This window comes from Coregonus clupeaformis, chromosome 13 (genome assembly GCF_020615455.1).
Source record: "Coregonus clupeaformis isolate EN_2021a chromosome 13, ASM2061545v1, whole genome shotgun sequence".
Lineage (NCBI taxonomy): Eukaryota > Metazoa > Chordata > Actinopteri > Salmoniformes > Salmonidae > Coregonus > Coregonus clupeaformis.
This window is the reverse complement of record NC_059204.1, coordinates 22,594,418-22,608,298: the sequence shown is the minus strand read 5'-3', so window position 1 is coordinate 22,608,298 and position 13,881 is coordinate 22,594,418. Positions and strand designations below refer to the sequence as shown.

Below are 13,881 nucleotides of genomic sequence, written 5' to 3'. Positions count from 1 at the left end.
CTGCAAAGAGGAGTGGAACAAAATCCCTCCTGAGATGTGAGCAAACCTGGTGGCCAACTACAAGAAACGTCTGACCTCTGTGATTGCCAACAAGGGTTTTGCCACCAAGTACTAAGTCATGTTTTATTTCCCTCATTAAAATGCAAATCAATTCATAACATTTTTGACATGCGTTTTTCTGGATGTTTTTATTTGTATTTTGTCTCTCACTTTTCAAATAAACCTACCATTAAAATTATAGACTGATCATGTCTTTGTCAGTGGGCAAACGTACAAAATCAGCACGGGATCAAATACTTTTTTCCCTCACTGTATATATTTACAAATTAATGAAAGCTGAAATATCTTGAGTCAATAAGTATTCAACCCCTTTGTTATGGCAAGCCTAAATAAGTTCAAGAGTAGACATTTGCTTAACAAGTCACATAATAACTTGCATGTGTGCAATAATAGTGTTTAACATGATTTCTGAATGACTACCTCATCTCTGTATCCCACACATATAATTATCTATAAGGTCCCTCAGTCGAGCAGTGATTTTCAAACAGATTCAACCACAAAGACCAGGTTTTTCAAAGCCTCACAAAGAAGGGCACCTATTGGTAGATTAATATCCCATTGAGCATGGTGAAGTTATTAATTACACTTTGGATGGTGTATCAATAAATCCAGTCACTACACAGATACAGGCCTCCTTCCTAACTCAGTTGCCAGAAAGGAAGGAAACCGCTCAGGGATTTCACCATGAGGCCAGTGGTGACTGTAAAACAGTTACAGAGTTGAATGGCTGTGATAGGAGAAAAACTGAGGATGGATCAACAACATTGTAGTTACTCCACAACATTAACCTAATTGACAGAGTGAAAAGAAGCAAGCCAGTACAGAATAAACATATTCCAAAACATGCATCCTGTTTGCAACAAGGCACTAAAGTAATACTGCAAAAAATGTGGCAAAGCAATTCACTTTTTGTCCTGAATACAAAGTGTTATGTTTGAGGCAAATCCAATGCAACATATTACTGAGTACCACTCTCCATATTATAGTAAAAGTCTGCTTTCCACAGGACACTAGGAGATGAACTCCCCTTTCAGCAGGACAATAACCTAAAACACAAGGCCAAATATACACTGGAGTTGCTTACCAAGAAGACAGTGAATGTTCCAAAATGGCAGAGTTACAGTTTTCACTTAAATCTGCTTGAAAATCTATGGCAAGACTTGAAAATGGTTGTCTAGCAATGATCAACAACCAATTTGACAATGAAATTTGAAAATAATAATGGGCAAATATTGTACAATCCAGGTGTGCAAAGCTCTTAGAAACTTACCCAGAAAGAGTCACAGATGTAATCGTTGCCAAAGGTGATTCTAACATGTATTGACTCAGGGGTGTGAATACTTACGTAAATGAGATATTTGCAAACATTTTTTTTTTTTTATGTCACTTTGTCATTATGGGGTATTGTGTGTAGATGAGTGAGGGAAAAAATATATTTAATCCATTTTGAATTCAGGCTGTAACAACAAAATGTGTAATACATCAAGGGGTATGAATACTTTCTGAAAGCACTGTAGTAAGACATAAATAGGCTATTTTCGTAATCTAGACTACATTTGAGATAAGTGGAGTTACCTGTTTGTTGCCATGAGTCTCTCAGCCCAGGTTGAGATTTGTCTTTCTATTCTAAGCTTTCCGTAATTATAAATGTTAATAGCCATTAATAATATGTCAATCATAATATCATATTTTCCATTTGAATCTTTCACAGTTTGTCGATGACCCTACAATAGTTCTGTAATAGAATTAGTTACAAGTACTGTATACAACATGTCAATAAACTATGTCATCCACAACACACGCCAGTCTGATTAAATGAGATCACTCACCAGGAGTGACAATAGTATCACAGCCTATTGCCTTGTGACATTGGTCTTCTGTCCACTGAATGACTATGAGCATCCTGATCCCCACTGTCCTACCAGCCTGTAAACGCTCACACAATCCCAAGTCACTGGAGTTATGATGACCCTCAACAAGTCTTTCTTGAGAAATGTTTGGCATTTCATGAGGGTAGAAAAACAAAGAGCTATAAAGTAGGAATCAGCTCATGGGGACTTGGCAGTATTTGTTGCAACAGCAGTTTGAGAGTCGAAATCGTTTAGAAGTGATGGCTTTAAGATAATTGAATGTGTAAAGCCCCAAAGGGAAAGTGATGGGTCTCTTGCTACACTAAATGCTGTTTCTATTAACATTGTTTTCTACTAAAATCAAACAAGATGTAGAAAATAAATCACATACTAGGCCTATAGCCACAAGTGCTGATTTCAATGACATCAATGAAAGGAAACATATATTCTTCTTCCATTATTATTGGTACTACACGTTACACTGATTGCTTTTCGTCCCTTACAATAATTATCTGTGCTAAACGGAAAAACTCAAATGAGGTGTTGGGGAAAGACATTACCCCAAAGTCTTCATTGTGTTCATTGAGAGAAGGGGCTGTGAATTCTGTCTCGGGATCGATTTCTTTGGATTGCACAAGGCCGATTGGTCTTGACCAAATGAAGCTTAGCGTGTGTTCGGCTGAAAAGCCTACAACACAATGAACATGTAATTTGGTTTTACAGCGTCAGTCGGTGGAGCAGGCATTAAGTAATATCAAATTGGGGTGGGGTGAGAAGAGAAGGGAACGATTACACTGCAGTTATTTATTGCACTGGGATCAGGGTTTTAGAGGAGACGGAGCTTAATAATTTTGTTATTTCTAAAAGCGTTCATTGTTATACACGACTTCTAGCTCAGGCATTCTCCCTTCTGCCTCTCTCAATAGGCACTAGGCAGCAGGCTTAATAGAGCGCCTTACGCCTGCCTCGGACAGTACACTTGTAAAGGACAGCGGCTGCAGCTGTATGTGCAGGTGGAAAAATGTCTTGATTTCAATTACCTGGCTCAAAGAATTACAACAGAACACCTTTCTGAATGCATTTGAGATTAGAGAGCTGCTTTTGCAAATTGAAGCCATGCAATTCCCTCTCAAATTGAAACCAAAAAGGGGTTTGGGGTGGAGAGAAAAACATTGCTCTGGAGGGCATATAGGCTACACACCGACACAACAAAGAATGAATGGGGAACTGTGGGGAAACATAGCGAGTGGTATCGAGTAGTAACTTCCCTAGTGAGGTTTTGAGGTAGAATACTATCAGTAATGTCTCTCCTATGTGGACAAAGGATTTAGCCTGCACTTATATATGGAGCGCACTGGAGAGAGAGTACAATGCTATATGGACTATTCATTTGGTTGATTTGGTACTCTACTCAGTGGTGGAAAAAGTACCCAATTGTCATACATTTACATTTTAGTCATTTAGCAGACACTCTTATCCAGAGCGACTTACAGTTAGTGAATACATATTTTTTTATACTTAACCCACAACCCTGGCGTTGCAAACGCCATGCTCTATCAACTGAGCTACATCCCTGCCGGCCATTCCCTCCCCTACCCTGGACGACGCTGGGCCAATTGTGCGCCGCCCATGAGTCTCCCAGTCGCGGCCGGCTGCGACAGAGCCTGGATTCGAACCAGGATCTCTAGTGGCACAGTTAGCACTGCGATGCAGTGACTTAGACCACTGCGCCACTCAGGAGTATCATACTTGAGTAAAGGTAAAGATACATTATTAGAAAATGACTCAAGTAAAAGTGAAAGTCACCCAGTAAAATATTACTTGAGTAAAAGTCTAAAAGTATTTGGTTTTAAATATACTTAAGTATCAAAAGTAAATGTAGTTGGTAAAATATACTTAAGTATCAAAAGTAAAAGTATGAATAATTTAAAAATCCTTATATTAAGCAAACCAGACTGCACAAGTTTCTTGTTTTTTTTATTTCCGTATAGCCAGGGTCACACTCCAACACTCAGATAATTTACAAACAAACCATTTGTGTTTAGTGAGTCCGCCAGATCAGAGGCAGTAGGGATGACCAGGGATGTTCTCTTGATAAGTGTGTGAATTGGACCATTTTCTGTCCTGCTAAGCATTCAAAATGTAACGAGTACTTTTGGGTGTCAGGGAAAATGTATGGAGTAAAAAGTACATCATTTTCTTTAGGAATGTAGTGAAGTAAAAGTAAAAGTTGTCAAAAATATAAATAGTAAAGTACAGATACCCCAAAAAACTACTTAAGTAGTACTTTAAAGTATTTTTACTTAAGTACTTTACACCACTGACTATATTGAATCACAGACAAATATTATTCTGTTAGTAGAGATTCTGAGTAGAGCACAATAAAGAAGTCAGTCTGAGGATCAATCTCACCATGGTGTTAGCTTGCATCCTACACAGCTTGAGGCCCTTCTCACAGCCTACGTCACACAAGTATCTAACCCGTTAGTAAAGCTAATGTTGTTGTAATGTATGTATAGGGTTTGATTTACATGATAAAGCACATTGGTGTTGTAGGAAAAACATACTACAGAGGATTAGCTTGAAAGGAAGCCATGAATTAAGGCTCACAAGTCACAACACAAGTAAAGGCCTACAGTGATGAGATTACGTAATATACATTTGGCAGTTAGGTAACATAGTTACATCGTAATAACTGATGTAAGTTCTAACAAGTGGAATGAAATAATAATGAATGATTAGTAAGTGCATGATTAGGCTACACATACTGTTGTGCATGTGAGGAGCTTATTCCACAGACAAATAAGGCAAAGAAATTCCATGAAGAACCTGCATGAGATCCACTAGTGTCCTGTTCTGGGTTCTGAAACATTCTAGAACCTCTGGAAGCCTTTCCTCCTACTGTAAGTCTTTGCCTGGCACATTCTTATAAAAACAAATCCAGAACACAGCTCAACAAAACAAGCTCTGTGACAGAGACATAGATCTTTGGCTGAATCGCCTCGTTTTAAAGCCACATCTGTTGGAATCTAGCTAACAAAACCAGAAATATGCAGGCTAGAGCTAAGCCAAGTGCAAGGCCAGCCCAGCAATACAGATACATGGATTGGGGATGAAGACAATAACAACTCTCTCTTCACATAGTGTCAAGAGATTAACAGCCGAATCCAGAGGAGATGGCAAAACACACAGATTAAGTGCTAAAAACACACATCGAAGCAAATCCCCCGCGGGGCAGTAAAGTAGTAGTAGTAACAGCAGCCTGGAGTTACTCACCTCCAACGCCTCCAGCGTCATGAAACCAGAGATGGAGAAGCCGTCTATGATGTCCTCCTCAGTGGATGTAGACTCCTTTCTCTTTCTCCTGGGGGGCCTTGGACGGGAGGAAGAGGGGTTCCTGCCTCCTTCCTCCCTCTCTGAATCCGAGGAGAAGCGCAGCCCCACAGAGCCCCCCCTCACATGGTTGTTGTTCCTTATCCCATTTGATCTCCGTCCCCGATCCCTCTCGGACTTAGACTTCCTCTTTTTGCGGAGCCCACTGGACCGAGGTCCATCCATTTTCTCAGAGGAAAAACCCACCTAGACTCCTCTAGCAGAGCAGAGAATCAACCCTATCAAGGGCACTCACTGGCAGAGTTGAACTTCCAGCAGAAAGAAATCCCTACAGATATTTCCCAACAATATCCAACAAGTAGTAAGTATAAATACTTAGTGGATGAAATCCAACAGAAAGTAAGCAATCAGATAATATCCAAAGGGTATAAGCTGGAGTAGAGAATGCATTGAGTCATTGAAAGCACAGCAGCAGATTACAAGCAAAGATCCCCAACGGTCGTCCATGAAATCCACTGACAGACAAAGGGTAATACGGTCTGTTAGACGTGGTAACTAGTCTGTCAACTCCAAAAATAGAAAAAAAGAAGACAAATCTTTAACTGGAACAGAATGTGTGATCACTGGACATGTCCTGCCATGGTGAACCAACTGTGAAAAGCCACATCCTGATCCTTCTTCTTAAGGAATCCCCACTCTTCACATGCTGTCATGTCAGCCAACTCTCCCTCCTGAAAGTCAAAGAGATAGAGGGCATATATTTGCAACATGTTCAGTTAGCAGTAGGCCTTACTGTCGAATGCATTAAGTCAATGAGCCATCCTCTCAGGGTAGGTAGGGAGATTATACAGTACATGGGGTTGTTACCAGTCTACATAATGCAACATAAATTATTGTTTCATTACACTAGTTTTAGAGTCAACTGCTCAATATATTTTCCTTTATTCTTTTACAATGCACAACCATTAGGCCCCTTGGCTGAGATCATTGAGTACGTTACATGCACATAATAATACGATTATTGTGAATAGTCAGATGAATATAATAGTTTGATTTAAACGTTTACATGCTTTGCAACAACGATTTCCCTAATAATAGTTTTAACATGGACACATCTGAAATCAGGCTTCCTGATGGGACTTTGATAAATTATGCAGAAAATCGGCAATCAAAATAAACGTTCTACAACAGCGACCATGTTATTTTTGGAAGCCTATTTGATTCTGAGTTTGGACATATAAAGTTTGTATGTGAAAACTATTTTTAAGATGCATACTTTTAGTTTTTCCGAACTCACTTCACTCGTGCATAAGAGGAAGGCTTGTGCTGCTGGTGCTGGCACATGCACAGATCAAATACACTGCTGGAACTCTGATTAAGCTGTTTACATGTCCTAATAATTCAAAAGATTGCTCAGAAAACCAGATGTTTTAATCACCGTATGCTTAGGCCTACTTCGATAATGACCTTTCGCCAACTAAGATAAGCAGAGTAAGGTGTTTACATTACTATTTCCATACTCGGCCTAGATTTATAGGGGGGGTGTAGGAAGTCCAAGCGACTGCCAGGGTACTGCCATAATCAGTTTAATATAAAATTATTAGTGTGCAGGTAAACATACTCAGTGTGTGTTTAAAGTGCTTCTCTTCTACTGTCTCTGAAGTTCTCCCCCGTGGTTTTACCCTATCCTGTACTTTTAATGAAATAAGCGTTTTCTTACATTTATAATGTATGGGAATTTCTTCAATTTTCTTAAGCCTATTCCTTTATATATGTGTATATTTTAAACATAGGCCTGCTGTGGTTATTACCTCGGTTTCTTTCAGTACTGTTCACTGCATATAGAACCTGCCTGATCATCACACTATTATGTCTCAATTTCCAAAATCACTATGCTTTAAACAAGTGAGATAATGTATGATCCCACTTTGAATCTAGTATAAACTTCATAATCACATGACACTTGCCTTTCAAACCCTTCCAATCCCTATACTTTACATTATCTCCACACAGGTGCCGAAAACCTTGATTCAGTTGACACAATAACATTACATTACATTTGGAAAATAGATTTTTCATTAAGGAATGATGCCATGGTAGTCTTTTTTTCACAGTTTGCAGTGTGTTCGTCATTCTGTATGTTTCATTTCAATCTACACATAACTAAGCCACTAAATTATTTAGCACATTCTGATTAGTTGGAGGTGTTCTTTGAATTATATGTAAAAGGTATTGTGTATTATGTAATATCTCTACAAGATCATCTCATTTAAGCCATATATCTAAACATGTTGATCACAATCTAACCTAGATATTAAATACTTTCTGTCCTTGAGAGTTTGAGATGAGGATTCTGCCAACCAATGCTCACACCTAGACCTAGACTGATGACAAAGACCTTTTGACAATCTGGTCCAAAAGCACTTGAACCTGGAGCATCGAAGTTATGTGACCACAGTCATAATAGGCTATTCTAAATGATTAACCTATTTACATTTCTCATGCAATGTAACCATAATGGTTTGAGTTTCAGACAGGCAACATATTCAACAGTTTGTCATCTCAATCATTCCTTCACACATAAATCCATTCTCAGTCTTTTACATTTTTACATTTTAGTCATTTAGCAGATGCTCTTATCCAGAGCGACTTACAGTTAGTGAGTGCATAAGTTTTCATACTGCCCCCCCCGTGGGATTCGAACCCACAACCCTGGAGTTGCAAGTGCCATGCTCTACCAACTGAGCTACACAGGGCCTAATCTGCTTTGTATGTCAAAGACACAGAGAAAGTGTGCTCTATGAATACTACAGGATTATCAAAATCCATTTCCAGATAAAAACGTGTACATGATGACATCACCACAGGCTACCAAAATGGTAGCCTATCCATCATTGAATACACCAAACCATACAGGCATGTTCAAGCCACTCCAAATTCCATCACCCCCTCCCAATGCTGCCAGTGAACCGTTCCAGACAGTGGGAACACACCTTGACTAGCTCCATCATCACCAGACACGCCATAAGAATCATCTGTCATAGACAACCACCATCTTCAACTTTGCATGATGTCATTTTCCAATGATTGTAATGCAAGGTGGCATAAGCTAGACTACAAGTGGCAAATGTTACACATAAACACATTACAATGGCTCGCAAATGTGGCTCATTTGGAAGGATGGTGCGTAATCAGGGCGCATCTAAACCATCCAAAATCAAAGCCTTGTCTAGAAGTCAAATTCAGTCTTTCCTATAACGGTCCTAAGCCATTTCCCAGTCCCCATCCCTTTAACCTGATGCCCCGTGCCAGCACTCCCCTAATTACATGCATACAACATAGCTCTAGTAAATCATTTAATAGCTGTTTTGCCTCTTCGCCCTCCCTTTTCTCGTTCCCTTCTGTTATCACACTCTATCTCGCTGTCTTCGTTCAGTCCTTTTTGTCTGCTCCTCTGTCAGTAAATCTCACGCTCCGTGGCCAGTCCAGCCCACAACAGCGACTGGCACTGCCTCCTCTCCTGCTCCAGCTCTCCGCTTATTTTCACAACACACAAAGCGAGCCTCTTTTCCTCCAAGACACGTCATGCAAAACCAAGAAATGCAAACCCTTGAAAGTGGGGACCGTCCGGGCAAGTCGCAGGCATTCGGATACAAATGGTCAATAAAAGAGAAAAGAACAGGAAAAATGTTACAAACAAATAAATCCAGTAAGGAAGGAAAGGGTCTCTTCTCTCCCAGTCCGTGCTTCAGTATCTCGGAGAAGGGACCGGGCGCATTGATATGGCGATGCCGCAGTGCTGCTTTACAGGGTATGCGCTTCCTCGGCGCAAATAGTGCTGCATATGGAATCTGGTATGGGTCGCTGTACTAAGGAGAACATGTCTAAACTATGCTTATGTAATGTTGTCGTTGAAACTCTGTAATAAGTAATATACATACTTAAATATATACAAATACATCTTATTGAGTATACACACCAAAATGCTAGTGCACAAAACACCACTTGTGACGTGATCATTCGTGACAATTCTTACCCCTCTTTAAGATACTCATTATAAATCCTGTAGCCTATCCCAAACAATATGTACATTAATCATCTCTAAACCCTCCCACCAGCATGTCGACTCATCCCTATAGCTCTCTTGACTATATGGATCTGGAGTAAAGGCACAAGGACAGACAGTCAGTCAGCTTTGAGCTTTTTGCTGCTATCACCCAGACACCCATTCAGTGTTATTGATAGATCCATCCTCTGCAGACAGACCATGGACCCAGGTGTCAGATTATCACACAGGTTATGTGACAGGGCTAGGTTCTCTTCAGGGAGAGACCAAGGGGCCGTGCATCACCCAGGTGGGTTCTACACATTGGTGGTGGATGAGGTGAATTTCCCCCTACTATGTAAAGCGCTTTGAGTACCTCAGTTGGTAGAAAAATGCTATATAAATCCAATCAATTAATTAATTAATTTACTTACTCTGCTCTGCTGCCCTGTCAAACCCCAGTGAAATAGAGCATTTGACACACCTGAAGTGTTTGGTCATTGGTGAGTCATGTATGTTAGCACGGTTGGGGGTGGTATCAGGGTAGAGCCAAGATGTCATTGTAAATCAAATCTAACTGAGTTTTTTTGGGGGAAATAAAAATCAAATTTCCCAACAGACTAGATAAGTGATGATGAGTAATGAAAACAATGAAATAATAAGTTATCATGGTGAACATTGCAATTACATTATTCAATGTTAATAGACATCAATGTCATGTAGTTATTTTATGTAGGTCCAAACAAGTCCCTCTCAAATACATTAAATACAAGTCATGTATTCTAGGGCCGGGATATACAATGATTGATCCTCCAATGTTTCACGCTTGCATAGGCTAACCAGTAACCATAACCCAAGGATGCTGAAAATCTCCCAAGCAACTGCTTCATTATGGCCACAGTAATTTATTCAATTGATATTCTACTGCCTAGAGAGTCCCTAACATGATTATGCAAGGTTGTAGTTGTTCCAGATCTATGCAATGTATCATTTGGGTACAACAAAGAATCAATATATTCATACATTGTAATGGTAGTAGCAGCTTTTGTCCTAACCTGTGAGAGAGAGAGCTGTGAAAGCCAAGTGTTGCTTTAATCTCCCTGAGGTCCTGAAATTGATTATTTCATTCAGCTGCAATCATGCCAATATTGTTCACACTCTTGATTGCCCAAATGTCTAATTTGCCATTTGTAATAGCTTTTAAATATTTCTCAGCAGTTCCACCTATATATATGAATACTGTATTAATTAATCCCTCCATGTGTTCCAATGGTTTCTGTATTGATGTTCTGTTCAAGGCTCAAAGCCCCATCCTCCATTTTCAATGAGTGGATCAGGGGAGCCGTTGTCGCCCATGATGCCAATTGAACACTTTTGATTTCCTGGTCCAGTCAGTCATGGGCTCTGAATGCTCAAATGAAACCAGCACTGAAAAAAGCAATTTGTTACAGAAATAAATGAATATGATAAAATGAATATAATATAATTCTAAACCTTAATACTAAAGAGTAAATCACATTAAATGTAATATTATTGGGGATAAGGGTATTATTAAATGTCATGATAATATCATATCATTACCTTATAATAACATCAATCAGATTAAAGCCAAAAACCACAGCAGTGGGATTATCTCACCAACATGACATGTCTACATGTTGAAAGCTAGCACACAGATACATGGTGGTGGTGATGGTGTTAGTGTGTGGCAACAGCGGTGTGGGCTGGTCCTGTGTGATTTAGGGATCAGGAAAGCCAGTTTATTTTTAGCTTGCAGGCGTAATGATGCAGCCAGAGTGTGGCTCAGCACAGCGGTGTGGCTCAAAGAGTGTCCAGTCTGAGAGTGCTTCTATTCCTATCAATGTCTTCTGAAAGGGGGTGCCTCAACGCCCTCCCAGCCACCACCGCAGCCCAGCCACCACCGCAGCCCAGCCACCACCGCAGCCCAGCCACCACCGCAGCCCAGCCACCACCGCAGCCCAGCCACCACCGCAGCCCAGCCACCACCGCAGCCCAGCCACCACCGCAGCCCAGCCACCACCGCAGCCCAGCCACTACAGCAGCCCAGCCACCACCGCAGCCCAGCCACCACCGCAGCCCAGCCACCACCGCAGCCCAGCCGTGTTAGAGTAATGCTCCAGGACACTCTATAATCAGGTTTTATTATTAGACACTAGCCATGCTTTCTCTGCAGCACCATCTTCACTCTCAGGTCATCACCCTTTGATGTCAGAAAACCCCAAACACATCACTGTCTGTTTTCTTCTTATAGGTCACAATGCCTAACTAAAAGGTTGTTTAGGAAAAGAGAAGACAAACACCCTTTGATTGACCAGCATGTTGTGTCTGGTCAAAAACACCTGTTCAATGGGAGAGTTAAAGAAAAAATGTTTTCTTCTGTATTTAATTACATTTGACATTTTAGTCATTTAGTAGACGCTCTTATCCAGAGTGACTTACAGTTAGTGAGTGCATACATTTTCATACTGGCCCCCCGTGGGAAACGAACCCACAACCCTGGCGTTGCAAGCGCCATGCTAATCAATCCGATGTTAAACACGATCTAGACATGACCAAGGTCAGACACACACGGCACACATTCTATGCTGGAGAAGAAAGAAACAGGCAGATAAATAACTGTTAAGAGAAGAGAAATAGGGAAAAGTGAAGATGTGCTTTGAAATGCATTTACCTGAGGAGGTTTCTTACTCTAGGCTACAACTGCAAACAGACTGCGCTCACCTCTTCTGTCAAGTGCTTCCAGCGATATAAAAACACATAGCAGTATTAACCCTCAGGTTTACAGCTTACAATGTATGTTTAATGAACACGATTAACACAGAAATACCAACATATAATATGTAATTAATTTGCAGAAAAATGCATATGCAAACCAACACGTATACATGTACATGTACAATATAGCATTGTGTGTTTGACAAGGCATAATGAAATCTTTCTCATCAGTGATGGAACCACACAGCAGATGGTGATAATTAGGTAAATCAGATTTACAAATAGATTTTTGTCTTGTGTCTCTCATTAAACTATCCACATTCTCTCTTGATCTGCAGGAATCTCACTTGATACTGAGACGAGTTGAGTAGAATGCAACTGTAAATATGCCACGTATACAGCAACAAAGAGCTGCTGAATGCTGGATGGAATGTCTTTACCCCAAAGCCCTCTTTCTAAGCCCGGTAATAGCCACTATTATTTCCACTGTGTACACCCTAGTCTTTATAAATGCCTCTCGCTCTGCTCTGTAACCATGCAGAACTACATGGTGTACTGTTGAGCATCATCAATGTTGCTCTGGGTATACACACTCTGCCCGTACTATATGCTGTTGCTGCTATTAATCTATGATGGTGATTTGAGTGGTTAAATCACAGAGTGGGAAGCCTAATATTTATAATTAATGACTAACTACTAGCACTTAAGGCCTAACGAGTGCCTAATTCCCTTAAACTGCATGTTAATACATGAGGAGTTGATGGCTAATTAACAGCTAATAAGAGCCATATGACCCATTCTTGAAGTGGTGATGAATTATGAATGGTGTTAAGTGTTACTGAATGGTGTTTCTATGTATGGCTCAAGGGAAGACGATGTGTACTGTACATTATGATCCTCTATGCATTTGCCCTTAGAGTGAATGTCTATAGCCAATGTTGATATTATATGTCTATAGCCAAAGTGCTATAAATTCTCAGACAAGCCAAAGATTCTTAGATGCCCTTCCAGACACCCTCCACCTACCAAAGGATGACGAAGTACAAAAATCGGTTAACAACCTGAGGATCTAAATTTAACCTTTCGTAATACCCTAGATGCAGTCACACCCCTAAAAACAAAAAACATTTGTCACAAGAAATTAGCTCCATGGTATACAGAAAATACCTGAGCCCTGAAGCAAGCTTCGAGAAAATTGGAACGGAAATGGCGCATTACCAAACTGGAAGTCTTCCGACTAGCTTGGAAAGACATTACCGTGCAATATCGAAGAGCCCTCACTGCTGCTCGATCATCCTATTTTTCAAACCTAATTGAGGAGAATAAGAATAATCCAACATTTCTATTTTATACTGTCGCAAAGTTAACTAAAAAGCAGCATTCCCCAAGAGAGGATGGCTTTCACTTCAGCAGTGATGAATTCATGAACTTCTTTGACGAAAAGATCATGATCATTAGAAAGCAAATTACGGATTCTTCTTTGAATCCGCGTATTTCTCCAAAGCTCATGTCACGACCGTCGGATATAGAGGACCAAGGCGCAGCGTGGAAGGTGAACATACTTATTTATTAAATGATACACGAACAAAACAACAAATCGATACGTGACGTCCACAGGTGCAAAACACAAACCAACACGGAACAAGATCCCACAAACACTGTGGGAAAAACCACCTGACTAAATATGGTTCCCAATCAGAGACAACCAGCAACAGCTGATACTCGTTGCCTCTGATTGAGAACCACTCTGGCCAACATAGATATACAAACACTAGACTAGACACAACGAGCACAAAACATAAACTCTACACACCCTGGCTCAACTTAAAAGAGTCCCTAGAGCCAGGGGCGTGACAG

General features: G+C 40.4%; 1 protein-coding gene across 1 annotated transcript in view; it reads right to left on the bottom strand.

Annotated features, from left to right (window-relative positions):
* The window catches only part of LOC121579768 (autism susceptibility gene 2 protein-like), a 542,213-nt gene extending 533,215 nt beyond the window's left edge, over positions 1–8,998 (bottom strand). The window contains exons 1-2 of the mRNA XM_041894648.2: positions 8,852–8,998; positions 5,187–5,974 (exon numbers count right to left, since the gene is read on the bottom strand). Coding sequence (XP_041750582.2) covers positions 5,187–5,468 — 282 coding nt within the window. The 5' untranslated portion in view covers positions 5,469–5,974; positions 8,852–8,998. The remainder of the gene's footprint in view (positions 1–5,186; positions 5,975–8,851) is intronic.
* Positions 8,999–13,881: the final 4,883 nt, after the last annotated feature.